We start from the raw sequence: 16,592 nt of genomic DNA on the forward strand, positions 1-16,592 counted from the left end.
TAGTGAAAAGCATTTGGGCAGAAATCTTAGTCAGAGAGACAGTGTTGCTTTCACTGCTTCAGTTTTCCAGAGATCAGGGCAGGATATTTGGGCACAATGTGCTCATGACGGACACACAGGGTGGGAAGGGCCCTCAGAGGCCACAGAACCCACTTCCCATCCCCAACATCACTGACCAGTTGCTCTCCAGCTGCCTCATCCATTCCTTGTCTTCACAGAAGAGGTGAAATCAGAGTTGACCACCCTCTATACATATGAAGGCACTCACCACCTCCCAGGACAGACCATTCCAACTTTGGGAAGCTGTAACTGTGAGAAACTCCTTGATGGTGTTCAACTGAAATCTGATGCCTTACAATTTCAAACAGCTGCTAATGTTTCTTTTCTCCAAGGCTACCCAGAACCCTGCTAATCCCGCTTATACGTAACAGCCCTCCAACTTTTGAAGATAGTTATCATGCCCCTTCCCAAGCCTTCCCTTCCCCATGCCTGGCATCTCCTTCTTTCTCTAATCATTCTTCAAATGAAACGTAACTTCATTGTTTTGTTGTAAAGAGTTTTCTTTGCAAAATAATACATCGCAGGCCCAAACGTAAGCCACCAAGAGAATCACAAGATGAAATTCACAACTTCTTTCACAATATTACAGTTTAATTGTGTAAAGAAATTTTAATTGAATGTTTTCTTATCCACCATAAGTGAAAAGAGTATATGTGGTGCCCTCAAGGAACAGACTCCTATCTTAAGTGACTTAATACACAATTGTGGAGCAGCTGACACCTTGCCAGACAAGCTGTTCATTCTGACTAATAACGTAAGCATGTAGTATGTTTATTCCCAGTTATGGCAACTACAAATTTAAATTGTTGTGATTCTTCTGCAGCCCAATTTATAGACAAACTCACATCACACTTTTTCTCGATCACTCCCAGGAAAATTCATAGCATCTGCTTTACTTGAGTCCTTTGCCCTGCATCACTCATATGGTTTTCTCCTAGGTTAATTCAATATGAGAACTAGTGACATCCTATCTATTGTTTTTAAGCAATGTCCTTTTAAACTTCAAGTCAAGTAATAAAATACCTAAGCTGTGATACACAACTTAGAAACATGCCTCCTTCATACAGGCTAATACTTAATAGTGACAAAGTTAGTATGATGCTATTCACATTCCAAGTATTTTAAAATACAGCAAAGACTTTATTACATGCAAGAATAACATTCAAAGTGGTTTAGGGAAGGCTCTGGGAAAGCCAATTGGTAAAAATGTGTTTTAATATTTTATCAAACAATAAAAGCATAAGGAATATAGCACTTGGCTATTAGTCCTGGTAACGGAATATATTTCGTTGTTCATATCCTTCCATACAGGCTTCCAGGATTTTTGAAAATGCCAAACAAAAGTCTCAACATTCTTAGTAGATATTAAAAAAAATAGACATGAAATTTATTTTTTTTTATATATTTGAGTAAGAAGCATTGAAAAGCATTTGATCTTGACTTCCTATGAAATCAAAGATGTCTTTGGTTTAAAACCTCCATGTGCTGTATCAGCATATATACAATTACTACAGCTTTAATCAAGACAGAAGCTGTCTGAAAAAAATTAACCTTGAAATAACCACTGGAAATATGATGAGATGAACAATTCATGAATATGATTCTCTATAGTGAACTTGATTATGGAGGTTTCAATATATCACCAGGGACAATGGAGCTGCTAAATTTGAAGTTAAAACAACTGGAAAATATTATTAACTCTTTAGCTGATATTTTTACATAGTAAAAATGTGACTTGAAATACTAATCCTTTTATTGTTACTTAAATGTGTTAACATATTAGTAGTTAAAATATTACCAAATATCTGAGCTGAGTACTGATTTTAATTAGATGCATTGTTTCATTCACAGCTAATAATGTCTATTGCAGTTAAAATGAGCACATTTAACTTAGCCAGGCAGTCTTAAGTCAGAACAAAACTCTAGCAGATATGTAAATAATATTATAACCTTTTAGATATCATTACCTTATGACAGAAAAGACATTTGGGATGTTTCTTGAGATATTCTCAAACATGGATACTATTGTCCAAATCCCTGGCTTTTTCTAGGATCATGTTGCCATCAAGCGATAGATGTTTTGTGGTATATTTTTTTTCAGGTAAGTTAGTCTCTCTTAGAAATTCATTAAAATTTATTCTTTTGGATGATGACACTTTTTTTTTTAAACAAAGATCAAGGTTTGAGTTTTTGTTTGTTTTGTTTTATAGTCACTTTCTGATAATTACTGTGGATCCCTTCCTATTGGCTTATCCAACAGATGAATGACTAGTTCCAGAACATTCATCTAACCACATACCAGATTTGAATTAGAAAATTATCTTAAAATAATGGGACTTCTGATTTACTCAATAGTAAATAGTCAAAACCCTTGAATATGCAAAGCCCCACTATACATGTCCTTGAAACAAAGATTATTTGGATGTTTTGACATATTTTATTTTCAGCAGACCTGGAACAATTGAAATGTTTTTGTTTCTCCCTTCTTCTCATTAATAAATCTACCTTCACAGTGCTCATCCTGTCAGTGAGAATTGTAGTACTTGCAGAAATTTATTTTTATATAGCCTATAAATATTGAGTGAAAGCTGTTAAACTGTGGGAGACAAACTTCATCTGTACCTTTCAAAAGTGGCTGAGGCAGTTTGTAGGAGTGAAATAGCATGCATCAGATCTAAATTTGCTAAACAAAATTAGCTGTGTGCTGTTCTGTTTGTCTTATCTCTTTCTCTGCCCATGGTGTGCTAATTCTGGCCACCAGCAATATAGTAAGTACAGAAAAAAATAATAAATGTCCTTTTCATCAGCAGTTGCATAAAATGTTTTGTCTATTATTCTGTCTATCTCAAAGCATTTTATGTTTTCAAACTTCATTCAGCACTTAAAAAAAAAAGAGAAAGTAAAAAGGCCACTGAAGAATTATATCTGAATACCAATCACTTCAGTTTCCATTAATTCCAAGTACACTTTTAGAGGTTTTGATATATCACCAGGGACAATGCGGTGGCTAAATTTGAAATTAAAACAACTGGAAAATATTATTAACTCTTTAGCTGATATTTTTACATAGTAAAAATGTGACTTGAAATACTAATCCTTTTATTGTTACTTAAATGTGTTAACATATTAGTAGTTAAAATATTACCAAATATCTGAGCTGAGTACTGATTTTAATTTAGATGCATTGTTTCATTCACAGCTAATAATGTCTATTGCAGTTAAAATGGGCACATTTAACTTAGCCAGGGGGTAAAAGTCAAAGATAGATTTTTAACTGTGCTAAATAACAAATGATTAAAAATTCAATGACGTATATTTCAAGCGGTAGGGCCTTAGTAATATAGATTTTATATACCAAAACTGCCAAGATTCTTTTAAGTCACACCATTATGAACTACAGAACTGCATAAGAGACAGCATTACATGACCCATTTTAAAAATATGGCATCAAGAAAACAGATATCTGGATTAAGTGTGTTCATATTTAGAGTAGAAGTATTTTGAAAATTATCCCTATAAAGTTCATTATTTCACCCAAAGATATACTGAAGCGCCTGATCATATGAATTTGCTCTTTAAAACAATTTTTTTCTCAAAAAATGCATTCTTCTACATTACCAGAAGATACCAACTGCATGCAGTAGGAAAAATATATATATAAAATGACACCCAAAATTCACCCTAAATGAGTGATAGCATTACTTCTTAAGTTGTATAATCTTCAAACAGACAGAAGTACTATAAAGCTTTTTGTAAAAGGCTTCAGCTTCAGAACCTTTATCCTGTATTGGCGCCTTCCAATAAGTTTTAATTTGGGGTTGCCTTTCTCTCAATAAGTTGTACTTTTATTTCTATACTGTTTTTAAAGAGGTTCCCCAAACTACATAAATGCAGGTCCCAGAATCTTGAACATGCCCCTGCTTTGAAGTTTTTTCAAGAAGACAAGGCTTTTATGATGATTTCCTTAACATAGTACAATACATAATACAAAAATAAAATAAAATAAACCCTCTGGAGAAGACAGTGGAGGAGGAGAAAGGCAGAGTAACCCAACAAGGAACTCCTTAAACGACAGATTTACTGCAGCGGTCCCCAGTGTTTTTAGTACCAGGGCCAATTTCGTGATAGACAGTTTTTTCATGAACCAGGGGAGCGCAGGATGGTTTCGGGATGATTCAAGTGCATTCCATTTATTGTGCACTTTGTTTCTATTATTATACCAGCTCCACCTCAGATCATCAGGCATTAGATCCCAGAGGTTGGGGACCCCTGATTTACTAGATACGTTTCTTCAAATGGTTCCAGGGAAAACATAAAGAGCTGCTGACCTGACAGCAGAAGGATCTGGTGGGCTGAGCATCCCTTTCTCTCACAGTGGGGCAGTTACAGCAGAAGAGCCATGCCTTTGGAAGGATCACTAACGCCGGTGGCTGGGAGAAGACATGGAAGAGGGGGACCAGCAGATGGCAGAGGCAGTTGGTTTAGGACAGGGCAGACAGCTAACTGCAGCAACAGACCCACCAGTCAGCCTTCACCTGTACATACTACTTCTTTATACCGCTACTTCCTCGTCTACAAAGTAGAAGCAATAATCCCGGACTCAAACTTTCTTCTCAGGGATTCTTAAAGGAAAATCAGGAAAGTTATAAAAAGAAATTTTCAGACAAAGATAACAAAGTCTCCATACCCAATTTTCTCATTAATAGATTACTCTGCAGACCGTTAGGTCTAAGTTTTGATGTTACATGCATTCTTTCGGGCCATTATAAATTAAGGTACACCTAGGGTACCACAGTGACCTAGAAAGGTTGACAGTTTTTTGAAATCTGATAACCTGAGAAACAATGTCTGGAAGAGCATTTTCCCTGGTAGAATCTGACACTATAAATACTATAATCATTTCACCAATTTTCAGAATGCAGAGTGAATCATCTAAGAGAGCAGCTAAGAGAAGCCCAGTCACCTCTCAGTTCAGTTATGCTGCAAGTATTTCTTTTATAGGATCCTTTTAAAATGCGAGGCATATGTCTAGCCGTCTATTTTAAGATACTGAGAAATCTTAGTATTAACAAAGTTGTATTATCACATACATCTAGGAATAGAAAACACTACATTCTGTCTGGAACCCTTTTTTCATGACATACTTATTAGCTTTTCTCCAGAGGCAAATGTCCCCTAAGAGTTTGGAAAAATCACTTAATAACATAATTTCGTATTGTTTTTTATTGGTCTCATCTGCCCTTGTTTGAAAGAAAGGGGAAATCTAGCATCTTGAGCTTCTTCATCAGTGCCTAATAGGGTCTTTAAATACAGTTAGGTCAATACATGTTTACTGCTTAAACTGATTAAAATTTATAAATGAGAGATAAGAAACCACAAAGGAATGGCCACAAAAACACAGTGTACTACAAGAGAGTTACATGTTTAAGAATGGTACTTACATGTATTTAACTCACCAAAATAAGACAAAAATACTTTGTCCTATATTATGAGCAGACTCTAAAAATGGGAATGAGAACAAATGATATACTCTTGGAAACACTCCATTGAAAGAAATATCCTACAAAGCTCAAGAAAGCAACTAAGGAAATACCCAGGATAAACATTTCTAATATCTATTATTAACAATTCTATAATTATGTTTTTAGAACAGCTTATTTGTGCATTTATATGGTTTAATTACAAGTTATAACCATCTATGAATGAGCTTAAAATTGTTTTGGCAAGTGTATGTTATTCTTTCATTAAAAAAATATTTTTAAAGAGCTTACCACGTATGTGGCACTGCATTAAGTCTCTGTGGGAGATAAAAATGCTTGCTCTTAAAAAGTTATAACTATAGAAAGGTTTAAGATTAAATTCAAATAGGTGATACAGATAAGGATTAAAGAGTAGAGTATTGAATGAAGGAAGACTCTAGGAAGAGGTGTGATTTAATGTGGAAATGGAAAGATTCAACAATTTGGACAGGCAGGGGCAACCAAGGAAGACATGAATTCCAGGGAAAAGGGTCAGCCAAGGGAAAGACAGCAAGCAAGGCTTTGGAATACCAACTACATCAGCCCGGTTCTTAGAATACATCTTAAGAAACTCTTAAGGTTGGATTAAAAAGGAAACTGAAGACTATTTTAACAGGCTTTGAACTCTGCAATGGGAATCCATTGAAGGCTTCTGAATAGTAACTAGGATAATAAAAGTATGATATTAGACATGGTCACCTGGTAGTGACAAGAAGGAAGTCTAAAAAAGAGGATCTTTCAACAGCCTGCTCTGAGTTTTTAAGGACTAGATGAGGTCAACAAAAGTCTTAGGGATTAGATTTTAATAAGCCAGGCAATCAAAAAAACTTAACGGCTGTAGTTCTAGACAAAATGATCAGACAAAAGGAACTCCTAAAAATGAAACTGTGTATAAAAGAATTATTCCTTTTTATTTTTATTTGGTTTTCATGGGTCCCCATAGGAAAAAATAAATAAAAACTCATATTCTCGAAGCCTATGGGGAAGAATAGGAAATAATGACAAATAAAATTTTTAGTAAAAGGGGAGTTCGCTTAAAGCAAAATGCCAACCATGACCTCAATTAGGCATCCCCTGCTAGTGATAGGGCCCCATCCTGAAATAGAGGACTAGAGCACCCATTCCTCAATCCTAGACAGAGTCACAGAACCTGGAGAATCTGTCGCCATTTTTTCAGTCCTAATTAGCCATGAGATATCCTAAGCACATCACAGAAGACCAGTAGATGCACCTTTTGAGAGCAGGTTTACAATCCCCATCTACATCCAAAAAGCTTAAAACTTGTATGTCCACCTAGACCATATGCCTATGGGACCAGACATAAATAAAGGTCAGAATACAAGTAAAGATATGGTAGGTAAAGTTTATTACTTACAAGTGTGACCTTTCTGGAAAATAAAGGTGTGTTTATTGCTCCCTTCATTTTCTTCTCTTTAAGCACTTTTAGACTATGTTTCAAATAAAATAAATATTTTACACATGACAGTGTATATATGTCAATGCTACTTTCTCAATTCAACATACCCCCTCCTTCCCCTGCTATGGGAAGCTGCTGTCCTCTATGATGGCCTAGAGGGGTGAGATGATAAGGCAAAGGGAGGCTCTAAAGAAAGGATATATACATCTATATTACTATATATATATATATATATATAGTAATAATTATGACTAATTTGTGTTATTGTATGGTAGGAACCAAAACAACACTGTAAAATAATTATCCTCCAATTTCAAAAAAGTTAAAATACAATAAAATATACAGAACATTCACAGAGCCTTGATTCGTATTAGTTTAACTCTCTGAATTGAGAAAGTGAGTCCTGTATATTCTTATTGGTATTTAGTATGCTTCAGAAGGGCTTCCCTGGTGGATCAGTGGTGGTAAAAGAAACTGTCTGCAATGCAGGGGACCCAGGTTCAGTCCCTGGGTGGGAAAGATCCCCTGGAGGAGGGCATGGCAACCCACTCCAGTACTCTTGCCTAGAGAATCCCATGGACAGAGGAGGCTGGCAGGCCATAGGGTTGCACAGAGTCGGACACAACTGAAGTGACTAAGCAGCAGCAGCATGCTTCGGTAACCCCATGATATTGGAAATAACGTGATTAACAGTAATGATCCTGAACTAGCTCTCAAGAGAGAGGTTTAATGATATTGCAGAGGAAGTTTCCTGGTGTCTATGTTAATGTTTTTACAGAGGGGGACCCATTTTCATTGCAAATTTCTAACAGATAGTGACTCTTCCTGCCAAAACAGGTTTAAACCTCCCCTCTGTTGTCATGGTCAATGAAATGCTGATCATGTCCATATCCAGAAAGCTTTGGCGCTTAAGGGAAGTTAGGATCGACCAAAGAGAGGTAAGGTTAAATCAACGACTTTCAGAGCCACAAGGCCCAGAGGCAGAATCTTGCAGAAGCCAACTGGAGGGAGGCAAATGCACTATAGACGTAAATTTATAAAGTCTTAGTACTTAAAGCTTGGCTTAGATGCACTTGTGCAAAGAATAACTGTGATCCTAGTAGGGCCTGAAAAATGACAAGGACCCAATAAGGACAGTGGTTAAGACAGAGAACCTTGGTTCCAAGGATGGGCCTGAATAAGTTTGAAGTATTCCCGTGGATTTGCTAGTTAAGGGTCCCCACCAACTAACTGGCCATGAAGAACCCATTGTTTACCCTTTAAAATCAATTTTCTTAAAGCATGCATATTACTTAGTACAGAATGAAGAAATAACCATTCTCTATGTATTGGTTATCTTCACAAAGTCACAGGTAAAAGAAACTCTTAAAGGCACTGTTATATACAGATACTAACATAGGCAACTCTCATATTTTAGGATCAAAATGCTATGTCAAGAATAGGCACTACCAGCTAAACATTGTACAGAATCAAGTCATAATAAAGTTGCTTTATTTCTTTCATCTTAATGTGCTGTAAGTTACAAATGCAATCAATGATTATTCCTAAATATAAATCAAAGATGATGTTCCCCAGTTTTCCCCTTGAAAAGAACTTCACAGTCTGATAATTAGGCCCATGGCTCCAATCCATTTGTTTTCATTCAATCTTGCAAGACTCCTTTAAAATAGCACAACCTTGAATTTATTTATTCTTTTGTCTGCAACTTTTCAAGTACTTCTGTGCTAAAGAAAATGATACTAGTGTTGGAAACTGCCAACTGACTTATACTACCTAATTTCCCTGGGCTCCCAGTTTCCTCACCTAGAAAATGAAAAGAGTGGACTAGATGAGTGATTTTGAAACAGTGCTTGAATTCTGTAGGCCAGCACAGAAGAGTCCCTGCCAGAGTGGGAAAAAAGGAGGGGAGTGCCAAAGGCAGGGGGCACAAAGCTGGCTTCTCAATGAAGCTTTAACAAAAGACATCTCCTTTTACCCTTTACCTGTTCTCAATACCAGGGCTACACACATGAGTTCACATGAAAAAAAAAAAAAAAGAGGTTCCTTTTAAAAATAATTAAAAACCAATGGTTTTCTTTTGTTGAAAAAGTCTAAACATCCTTCTTCTGTCTAGCTGAATCATTAAAAAAAAATTCAAGATGTTAATTGTTTGAGTATCACTTTCAGCTATACTGATGGAAATGAAAAAACTGAGACATAAAGCAAGAAGTCGAAGCTAAAATCACACAGAAAATGACTGTATGGCCCGAATCCGATTCTCCTAACTTCTCTTCTGCTGCTTCACGCTGTAGCACCCCACAACAGCAGGGCTGCTGCCATACTACCCACAGCTCAGGCGTGCACCATTCCCATTAAATTCTATGTGGCTGCTGCCCCCTGGAGTTGTGCCAAGCAACAGGCCTGCGAAGCAATCACATATTTAAAATGAAAACAATTATAAAACAATTACGACATGCTCAAAAAAAGCACTTTAGAATTAAGCCCCCAAATATCCATATATTTTGCCTCTATGTTATAAAAGTGAGACAGGTCTCTTCCCTCTTGAAAAATTAGTACAAACACAAAGCACCAGTTGAAGTGTCAAATATTAAAACAAGAAAGAGGCTTTAAAGCTTTGATTAAAGTGCTGGGAAAATAGGTCAATTTCTTTAATAACATGTCAGAATTATCAACAACTCAGAGCCAAATAAGACGAAATCTAAAGAGACCATAGACCAATTCTGAAAAGAAGAGTTTTGGGGGAAATGGCCTTCATATACACATTCTTCAAACTTAATAATCTCTTTATTTCATTTAGACAGGCGCTCTTCTAACAGTGCTGGTCTTTTAGAAACTTTACATTATGTTTATTAACATGTGTTCATGTTTTAAATATATCAATTTAACTCATTACTGCTACGTATCTCAATATCACGGGATTTTAAAGCCATTTTTTCAGAAAACTGCTATACAATGGAGAAATAGAGAATACATGCATTTTACCCTCAGGCATGCAAGCCAAGTCACAAAGCCCAGAAGTGAGTTGCTCAAGGTATTAAAAAGAATTTGGAGGAACAATGTCTCTATAATATAGAAATCCCTATTTGAACCACCTGGCTATGTCCTGTGTCAAACTTAACCACATTACAGATAGGCAAAATCTCCTTCAAATTATGTAGGAAAACTACTGTTTCAGGAAGCAGTGGTCCAAGCTCTTTTTTATTTAAAAAGGAAAGAAAGAAAATTGAAGGATTATTTATCATTATAAACTGCAAATTCCAGTCAGTAGGAATACTAGCTAGCATGAAAAGTAAGGTTTTAGTTTCTCTGCCTAATATTTAGAATAGTTCAGAAAATGAATAGTAGATAAAGATGCAACACAGTTCCATATGGTCAAATGCAACACAGTAGAACATTTCTTAAATGATATAACCTGGAGAAAAGTTTATACTTTGATTTAAATTCTGCCCTGTGTCCTTACTCAGTAGATCACTGTCAAAGATAACAGTGGAATATGCTTGACAATTAATTTCTGTAGAACAGCTATAGTTTTAAACATCCATAAGCTCATTTCAATGTAAATATTAACATCTCTCTCTATAAAGCAGTATCTCTCAAAGGGGTAAAATCAACTGTGATTTCAAGTGCCAACAAGTTTGCAAGTAACAGAGTTTTTTTGATCATTTGCTTTATGTTACAGGCACTTAAAATTTACTCATGGATATCCAACAGCAGCAGGTCACTGTCAAATAAACCAAAAACGTATTCTTGCTTTTAATATATGCTAACTTTTCTTAATAACTGGGTTGAAGTAATACAAAAAATGATACCACTTTAACACACAGCAATGTTTAAGGTGCACTAATTCATTTTCTAAAATGTGTGCCTTACATAGTCATTAATCTCAAGGTGGCTCTAATCACAGGGCTTCAGAAAATATTTAGATACAGCACAGTGCCTCGCATCCCTAGCATTTTTGAAGTGGCAGTAGTCTAACTTCCATGTTAGACTACTAACAAGAGGGGAAAAGAGGGAGAGAGAAGGGAAAAAAGGGACTTCTCTGTAGAAAGATGTGGCCTTGGAGTCAGGGTTTTTGAGATGTGCTAGTGAGCTCAGATCGATGCCTTTTTATTTTCTTTCAAGAATAAATCTGAGCAATGGAATGGCTTGCGATTGTCCAGCCAACCAGCCATATCATATTTATCAGAAAGAAAGAATGAAAACTGGCTCAGAGAACTCCTGCAGTGGCTGAGTGGCAGGTTGCTGGGAAAGACATGCACAAAAAGAATACCCTTAGTGAAGATGGGGAAAATATATATTCATATGTGTAAACTCAATAAATAATAAGATGTAAAAAAAAGAACCTATAGCAATGGAAAGGGTGAATGCATAAGACAGATGATAAATAGCACTTCTATTTAAGAACCAAAGGGATGAAAGCTCATGAATACTAAATATTTGAATCTACTTTAAGAAGAAAATATGGTTTTTCCTCAAATGAATGCAAACTCTAAAAATCAGTCAAAGGAAACTTAGTGTGTTCAGGCTAGAACAAAAAATACATAAATCTTCCATGAAGTGCATGCCCCAGTAAATATTCTAATGCAATTTCTTAATTAAGACACATATTCAGTGACTAAATGAAAATTATACATATAAAGGAGTTAAGTACCTTGATTTCAAAAAATTTGACTTTCTATGCGTGTAGATGAAAAAATAAAAGGAGTTTGGTTTAAGAAAAAAAAAAATCAGAAATCAAGGAATCATGACACAACCAGAGTCATCCAATTTTACCATATCAGTCCACATTATAGTATTTTCAAGTGATTTGCAGTCAAAATAAAAGGTATAAATTTATTTTGAAGCATTCTGAAGAAAAAAAATTATACCTTACTTTAAAAAGGGTCCTTTTACATATATATGAATTTCAAAAATTGAAAGAAAAGAAAAAGTGGAAACTATACTCATGGGTGTGTTTATAATAAACACATGCAGGGAGAGAACTGATTTTTTTTTAAATTATATTGAACATCTTTTCATCATTTAACTAAGTTTTATTCACCTTTTTATTCTCAAATGTTTAAAAAATTGATTCTGGAGATATATCTCAAGGGCGGAAGAAAAATACATGCTCTTTTATAGAATGAAAAGCAGGACTAAGTTACTTGCAAATAAAAAATAGGGGCTGAACTTGTTTATCACATATCTATTAAGGTATGTGAGACCACCACTTCAGTACCACTACCCATATATACATATATATTTCAACACAAAGGTGATACTGATCATTTTTCCATCATGGCGGGAAGACTGAAATTTTGGAATTCTTCTTTTTAGAGATAAAGGTTTTATAACAGTCATATAAAGGGCTCTTGGCTATAATATTTTTTGATAAAATAAATCACTCAAAATGAGACGAAGTCCTGCAGAATACTAAAAAACAAAACAAACAAAAAAATCTTCTCTAACGCTGATTTTTCCCCCTAAGGAAGAGAAAAATAAGAACATGCCCTCTTCAGATACAACTATTTTATATCTTAGATCTATACAACAGAACCCTGCCCACTCATATTTTTATTCTGTTCACATAAAGCAGTAAATAAGGTGCATTCCTTCTGCTTCTTAAGAAATTAGCATTTCAAAAATATGCCACTTTCCCCTGAACTCCAAGCGTGTCTAATAATGCGAGAAGCAGATTGTCTTCCCTCGTTTCCTTAATTTGTTTCATCTAAAAGCAATTCACTCAACATCTTGTCGCCCTCTGGCAGCTTAGTTTACTTATCCGCACTTAATTTCTCATTTGGACCAAAACAAACTCCTCCAAACTGCTACTGACGGCTAACCGCGAGAGGGGAGACACGCAATATGTATTTACTTGGGAACATACAGCCATACATCCACAGCCACAAACATACAGAGCCTCACTCGTACCCCAGAACGTAACTTGGTTTTATAAAAGCACCACATTAAAACCAGCCGAACTTTCCCTGTCAGGTGCGGCAGGGTGGGGGTGGGGAAGATTGGGAAAAGAAAAAAAAGGTGTCCTGGAGGCATTTACAGTTTCCAGTGGATCACCTTAGCCTGCGTGTTGAAATTATACCAGGGAGGCAACCGGGAGCTTTTCTTTGTGCGGCCCTTTCATCTAGATCACTCTGTGTTTGGAACAAGTGAGGCTCGCCTTTGTGCCCCCAGAATTTCAAGTACAGAGTCACACTCGGAACAACAATGGCACGCTAATCCTCGCGCTCTAAATGGGCTCACTTGTGTGGGTCTGACAATTCACGGGGGGAAAGCGAGAAGAGACCAGCGAGGGTGCGAGCCGGTGTCGCCGGAGACGAGGAAGAGGACAGCTGCAGAACTAATTTGGATTACATTCCTTGCAGAAATTCTGAAAAGGGCTTTTCGGCATAGCTCAAGCCCGAGCCGCACAGTTAATACCCAATCGCTGCGAACTCGCAGCCGGTCCCCCAGCGGCAGAGGTTGCACCAGACAGCCCCCCAGTAGGTCGCCCGGTGGAAATTCCTCTCGGCTAAGCCTGCGTGTCAGTCGCAACTGCTTCTGAATGGGTCAATGTGCATAATCAACCCATTGAGGGGAAATATGAAGGGACGCGGAATGGGGAGGGAGATAAAAAGGGATGTATCTAAGAGGCCGCTTGGAATCTCAAGTCGGTGTTGGTGTAATTCCGGAGGTGGCTGGAGCCTGGGACCTGGTATGCATGAAGAATTTCGGAGTAATTGGGAGGGTGCAAACGGCCAGAACAAACGGCGCACATTGTGCCATTCGAAGGTCATTTTGAAAGGCTTGAGGATTGTAACTTGTTATTTACTAGGCGAGGGGGGAGCGGGGGGAGGCGGCGGCGGCGGGGGCGGAGCGGGAAAACTCCAGCGCGCTGTTTTCTTGGTGAGGTCAGAAGGACACCCTCCGAGGGCCTGAAACTCTCCCTCTCGCCACTCCCCGGGGGCTTTATCTTCTCAAGGTGCCTCCCACGCCCTCGCGACCAGCCCCGTATAGTTCCGGAAATCTCCCCGGCTCTCCAAAAGGGCCCCCTTGGCCGCGTCACTCCCCGGTTTTCCTGGCCCTTTCCTGTCCCACTTTCATCCCCAGGAAACAAGTGTCAGAAACTTTGAGCTCCCTGGGCCCGCAAGGGCTGTCATCCACCTTGCGGGCCCCGCCGCGCCTCCTCCCCGGGGGTCAGTTCGCCTCCTGCCCCTCGGGGTCCCGGGGCGCGAGCTCTCCGGGCAGCAGTGGTAGCGCACCCAGTGCCGCAGCACCCGCCTTGGGTTCAATTAATTCGCCTGACGGGTCGGCTCAGCAGCCGCGCCCGGCAGTAAACAGAAGTTGGAGGGACTCCGGCCAATAGCAAGTTGAACTACAGGAAGAACTCTTCCTGAAGCCAAACACAGAAACCGACGGGAAGGCCGGGCTCCCGGCTTAAGTCGGTCAAGCCTTTAAAAAAAAAAAAAAAAGAGGTCAAGCAAGCAAGCCAGCTCCCCCTTAGTCCGCGGGGCGAGGGCTGGGGACGCCAGCGGAGGAGGCCTTGTGTTCCCGGGCCCCCCAGCCGAGGCGTGTCGTCCCGCCGTGCTCCAGCTCCCAGGCTGGGCTCGAGTCGGGTCTGACCCCGCAGGCTCGGACGGCCAGGGACGCAGCGGCCGCAGGCAGCGCACACAGGTGCAAAGCCGGCTCTCGGAGCTCCTCTCCCCACTGCTCTCCGGCTCCCCCGAGCCCAGCTGCCACGGCCCCGGGACCCCAATCCTGCCCCGGAGCCCCGGGCGTACAGCGCTTCTCCGAGGCTTCTTCCCCCGCGGGCGGGGGCGGGGGGTAGGCAGACGCGGCAAGGAGCGTCTCCTCTGACTCCGGCTTTGGGTCTCCCACGTCCCGCACAACAGGCGCTACCAGAAGGGATGCGGCTTAGAGAGGCTCGAAGAAAACGCGCGAGAAATAAACAAGGGGAGAGAGAAAGAAAAGGGACGGAGAAAGGGGCGCAGAGTGGTTTTTCGCGATAAATAAAACACATGCCCACGCAGAGGGTAAGTTTGGGATAGAAAAGGGGGCGAACGAAAAACACAAGGAAGAGGCGCGGGTGACGTGGTCCCTCCACGCCGGAGAGCGAGAGGGTCTCTGGTTGGGATAAGCGCGCAGGGGGCGAGGAGCCACCAGGCGCCGCTCGGCCGGCAGCATCAGGTTCAACCCCTGGAACGCGAGAAGGACCGCGACCCACCTGACTGAGAAGAGCTGGGCTGGACGGTCCCCGCCGCCAGGAGAAGGCTCACCCAGACCCACAGTCCTGTCTCCAGCTTCATTTTTTGGAAGTCTCAGATCCAGTGCTGACAATTACATGTCCAAATGGCATAATCCCCTTTCGGGGCACGCGGAGGAGATCCCTCGGCCGGGCGCGCGTGGGGTCGCGAGGGGCACTGGAGCGCGCGGTGCACCGGCTCCGAGCGCGGGAGACCGAGTCCGCGTCCGCGGGTCTAGGGCCCGGACCCGGAGGACCAGGAGAGGGTGCGCGGGAGGGCGCAGCGGGTGGGAATGTACTGGAGGGTGTGCGGCGGTGCTCCGAGCCGGACCGGGCAGCTACGTCCCCGTGTGAGCCTCCGCTTTCTCGCTCCCTCCTCACTTTCTCGTTCTCTCTCCCTGGTTGGTCAACAATAAAAAGGAAGGGTTCGGAAAAGGGTTTCCAAAAAAAAAAGTTGATTGCAAACAGGCGGCAGGTTTCCGGCCTCTCCCCCCAGCCCGACTCTGTTCGACTCGCTTTTCAGTTTCTTTGCACCTCCAGTCCAAATTGGGAGGAAAGGGGCGGGAGGGGGAAGCTTCTTGCTTCACCCCCGATCCTGTCCTTTTTTTTTTTTTTTTTGCTGTCAGCTTTCTTCACACTTGTCCGGCGGCTGCGGTAATTAAAGCTCCGAGCGTCATTTCCAACGCTCCGCGGTCTCCAGCTGCAGCCCCACCGAGAAATTAATAAGACTCCGTCCGGGAGGAAAAAAAAAAAAAGGTTTGTGAGGGGGTGGGGCTGGCGGTGGGTAAAACAACCCTCCACGCAACCAGGCTGGCTCGGCTCAGCCGCGCAAACCCCGCCCCCGCTCTGACCCAACTAGCCACGCCTCCCGCCCCAAAGGGAAATCTTATTGGTTCAGCCACTCCCCAAAATCGTGGGCCTCAGGAGTTGGGAAAACACCTGTCATGGAGCTGGGAGCCTAGCGGTGGGGGCGGGGGAAGCTGGATTTAAAGGGCTCACCGGAGGCCATAAACTGAATCAGAGACCACCCCCCCCCCCCCCCCCCCCGCTCCCAAACACACGCCGGACAGCTGGCCCGGAAAGCGTGCAGACCACCTGAGAGATGCTTACAAAAAAGATTGGTTTTTTTTTCTTTTTAAGCCAGAAAGTCACAATTTACTCCACATTCCACGGTGCTCATCCACAGACTGGACCTGCCCTAGAAATACAAGAAAAGAATACCCTGCTTCAATTGTATTAGCCTACCTGGCTTCCTACTTCCTCGTGCTTCACATTCAGACAGTAGTTCAAAAGCTGGTTTAGTAATTGCTAACATCTGCGGAATAGGTAGTCCTGGGAATCTAAGCACTCCTCTTTCTCCAGCCTATATAACTGTACA

General features: G+C 40.7%; 1 protein-coding gene across 6 annotated transcripts in view; it reads right to left on the reverse strand.

The window, feature by feature from the left end:
* The window catches only part of ERBB4 (erb-b2 receptor tyrosine kinase 4), a 1,290,018-nt gene extending 1,274,080 nt beyond the window's left edge, over positions 1-15,938 (reverse strand). For all 6 annotated transcript variants that reach the window (XM_024981511.2, XM_010802290.4, XM_059878936.1 and 3 more), the window contains exon 1: positions 15,197-15,938. In XM_024981511.2, coding sequence (XP_024837279.1) covers positions 15,197-15,278 — 82 coding nt within the window. In that variant the 5' untranslated portion in view covers positions 15,279-15,938. The remainder of the gene's footprint in view (positions 1-15,196) is intronic.
* Positions 15,939-16,592: the final 654 nt, after the last annotated feature.

The sequence above is a fragment of the Bos taurus genome, chromosome 2 (genome assembly GCF_002263795.3).
Source record: "Bos taurus isolate L1 Dominette 01449 registration number 42190680 breed Hereford chromosome 2, ARS-UCD2.0, whole genome shotgun sequence".
NCBI lineage: Eukaryota > Metazoa > Chordata > Mammalia > Artiodactyla > Bovidae > Bos > Bos taurus.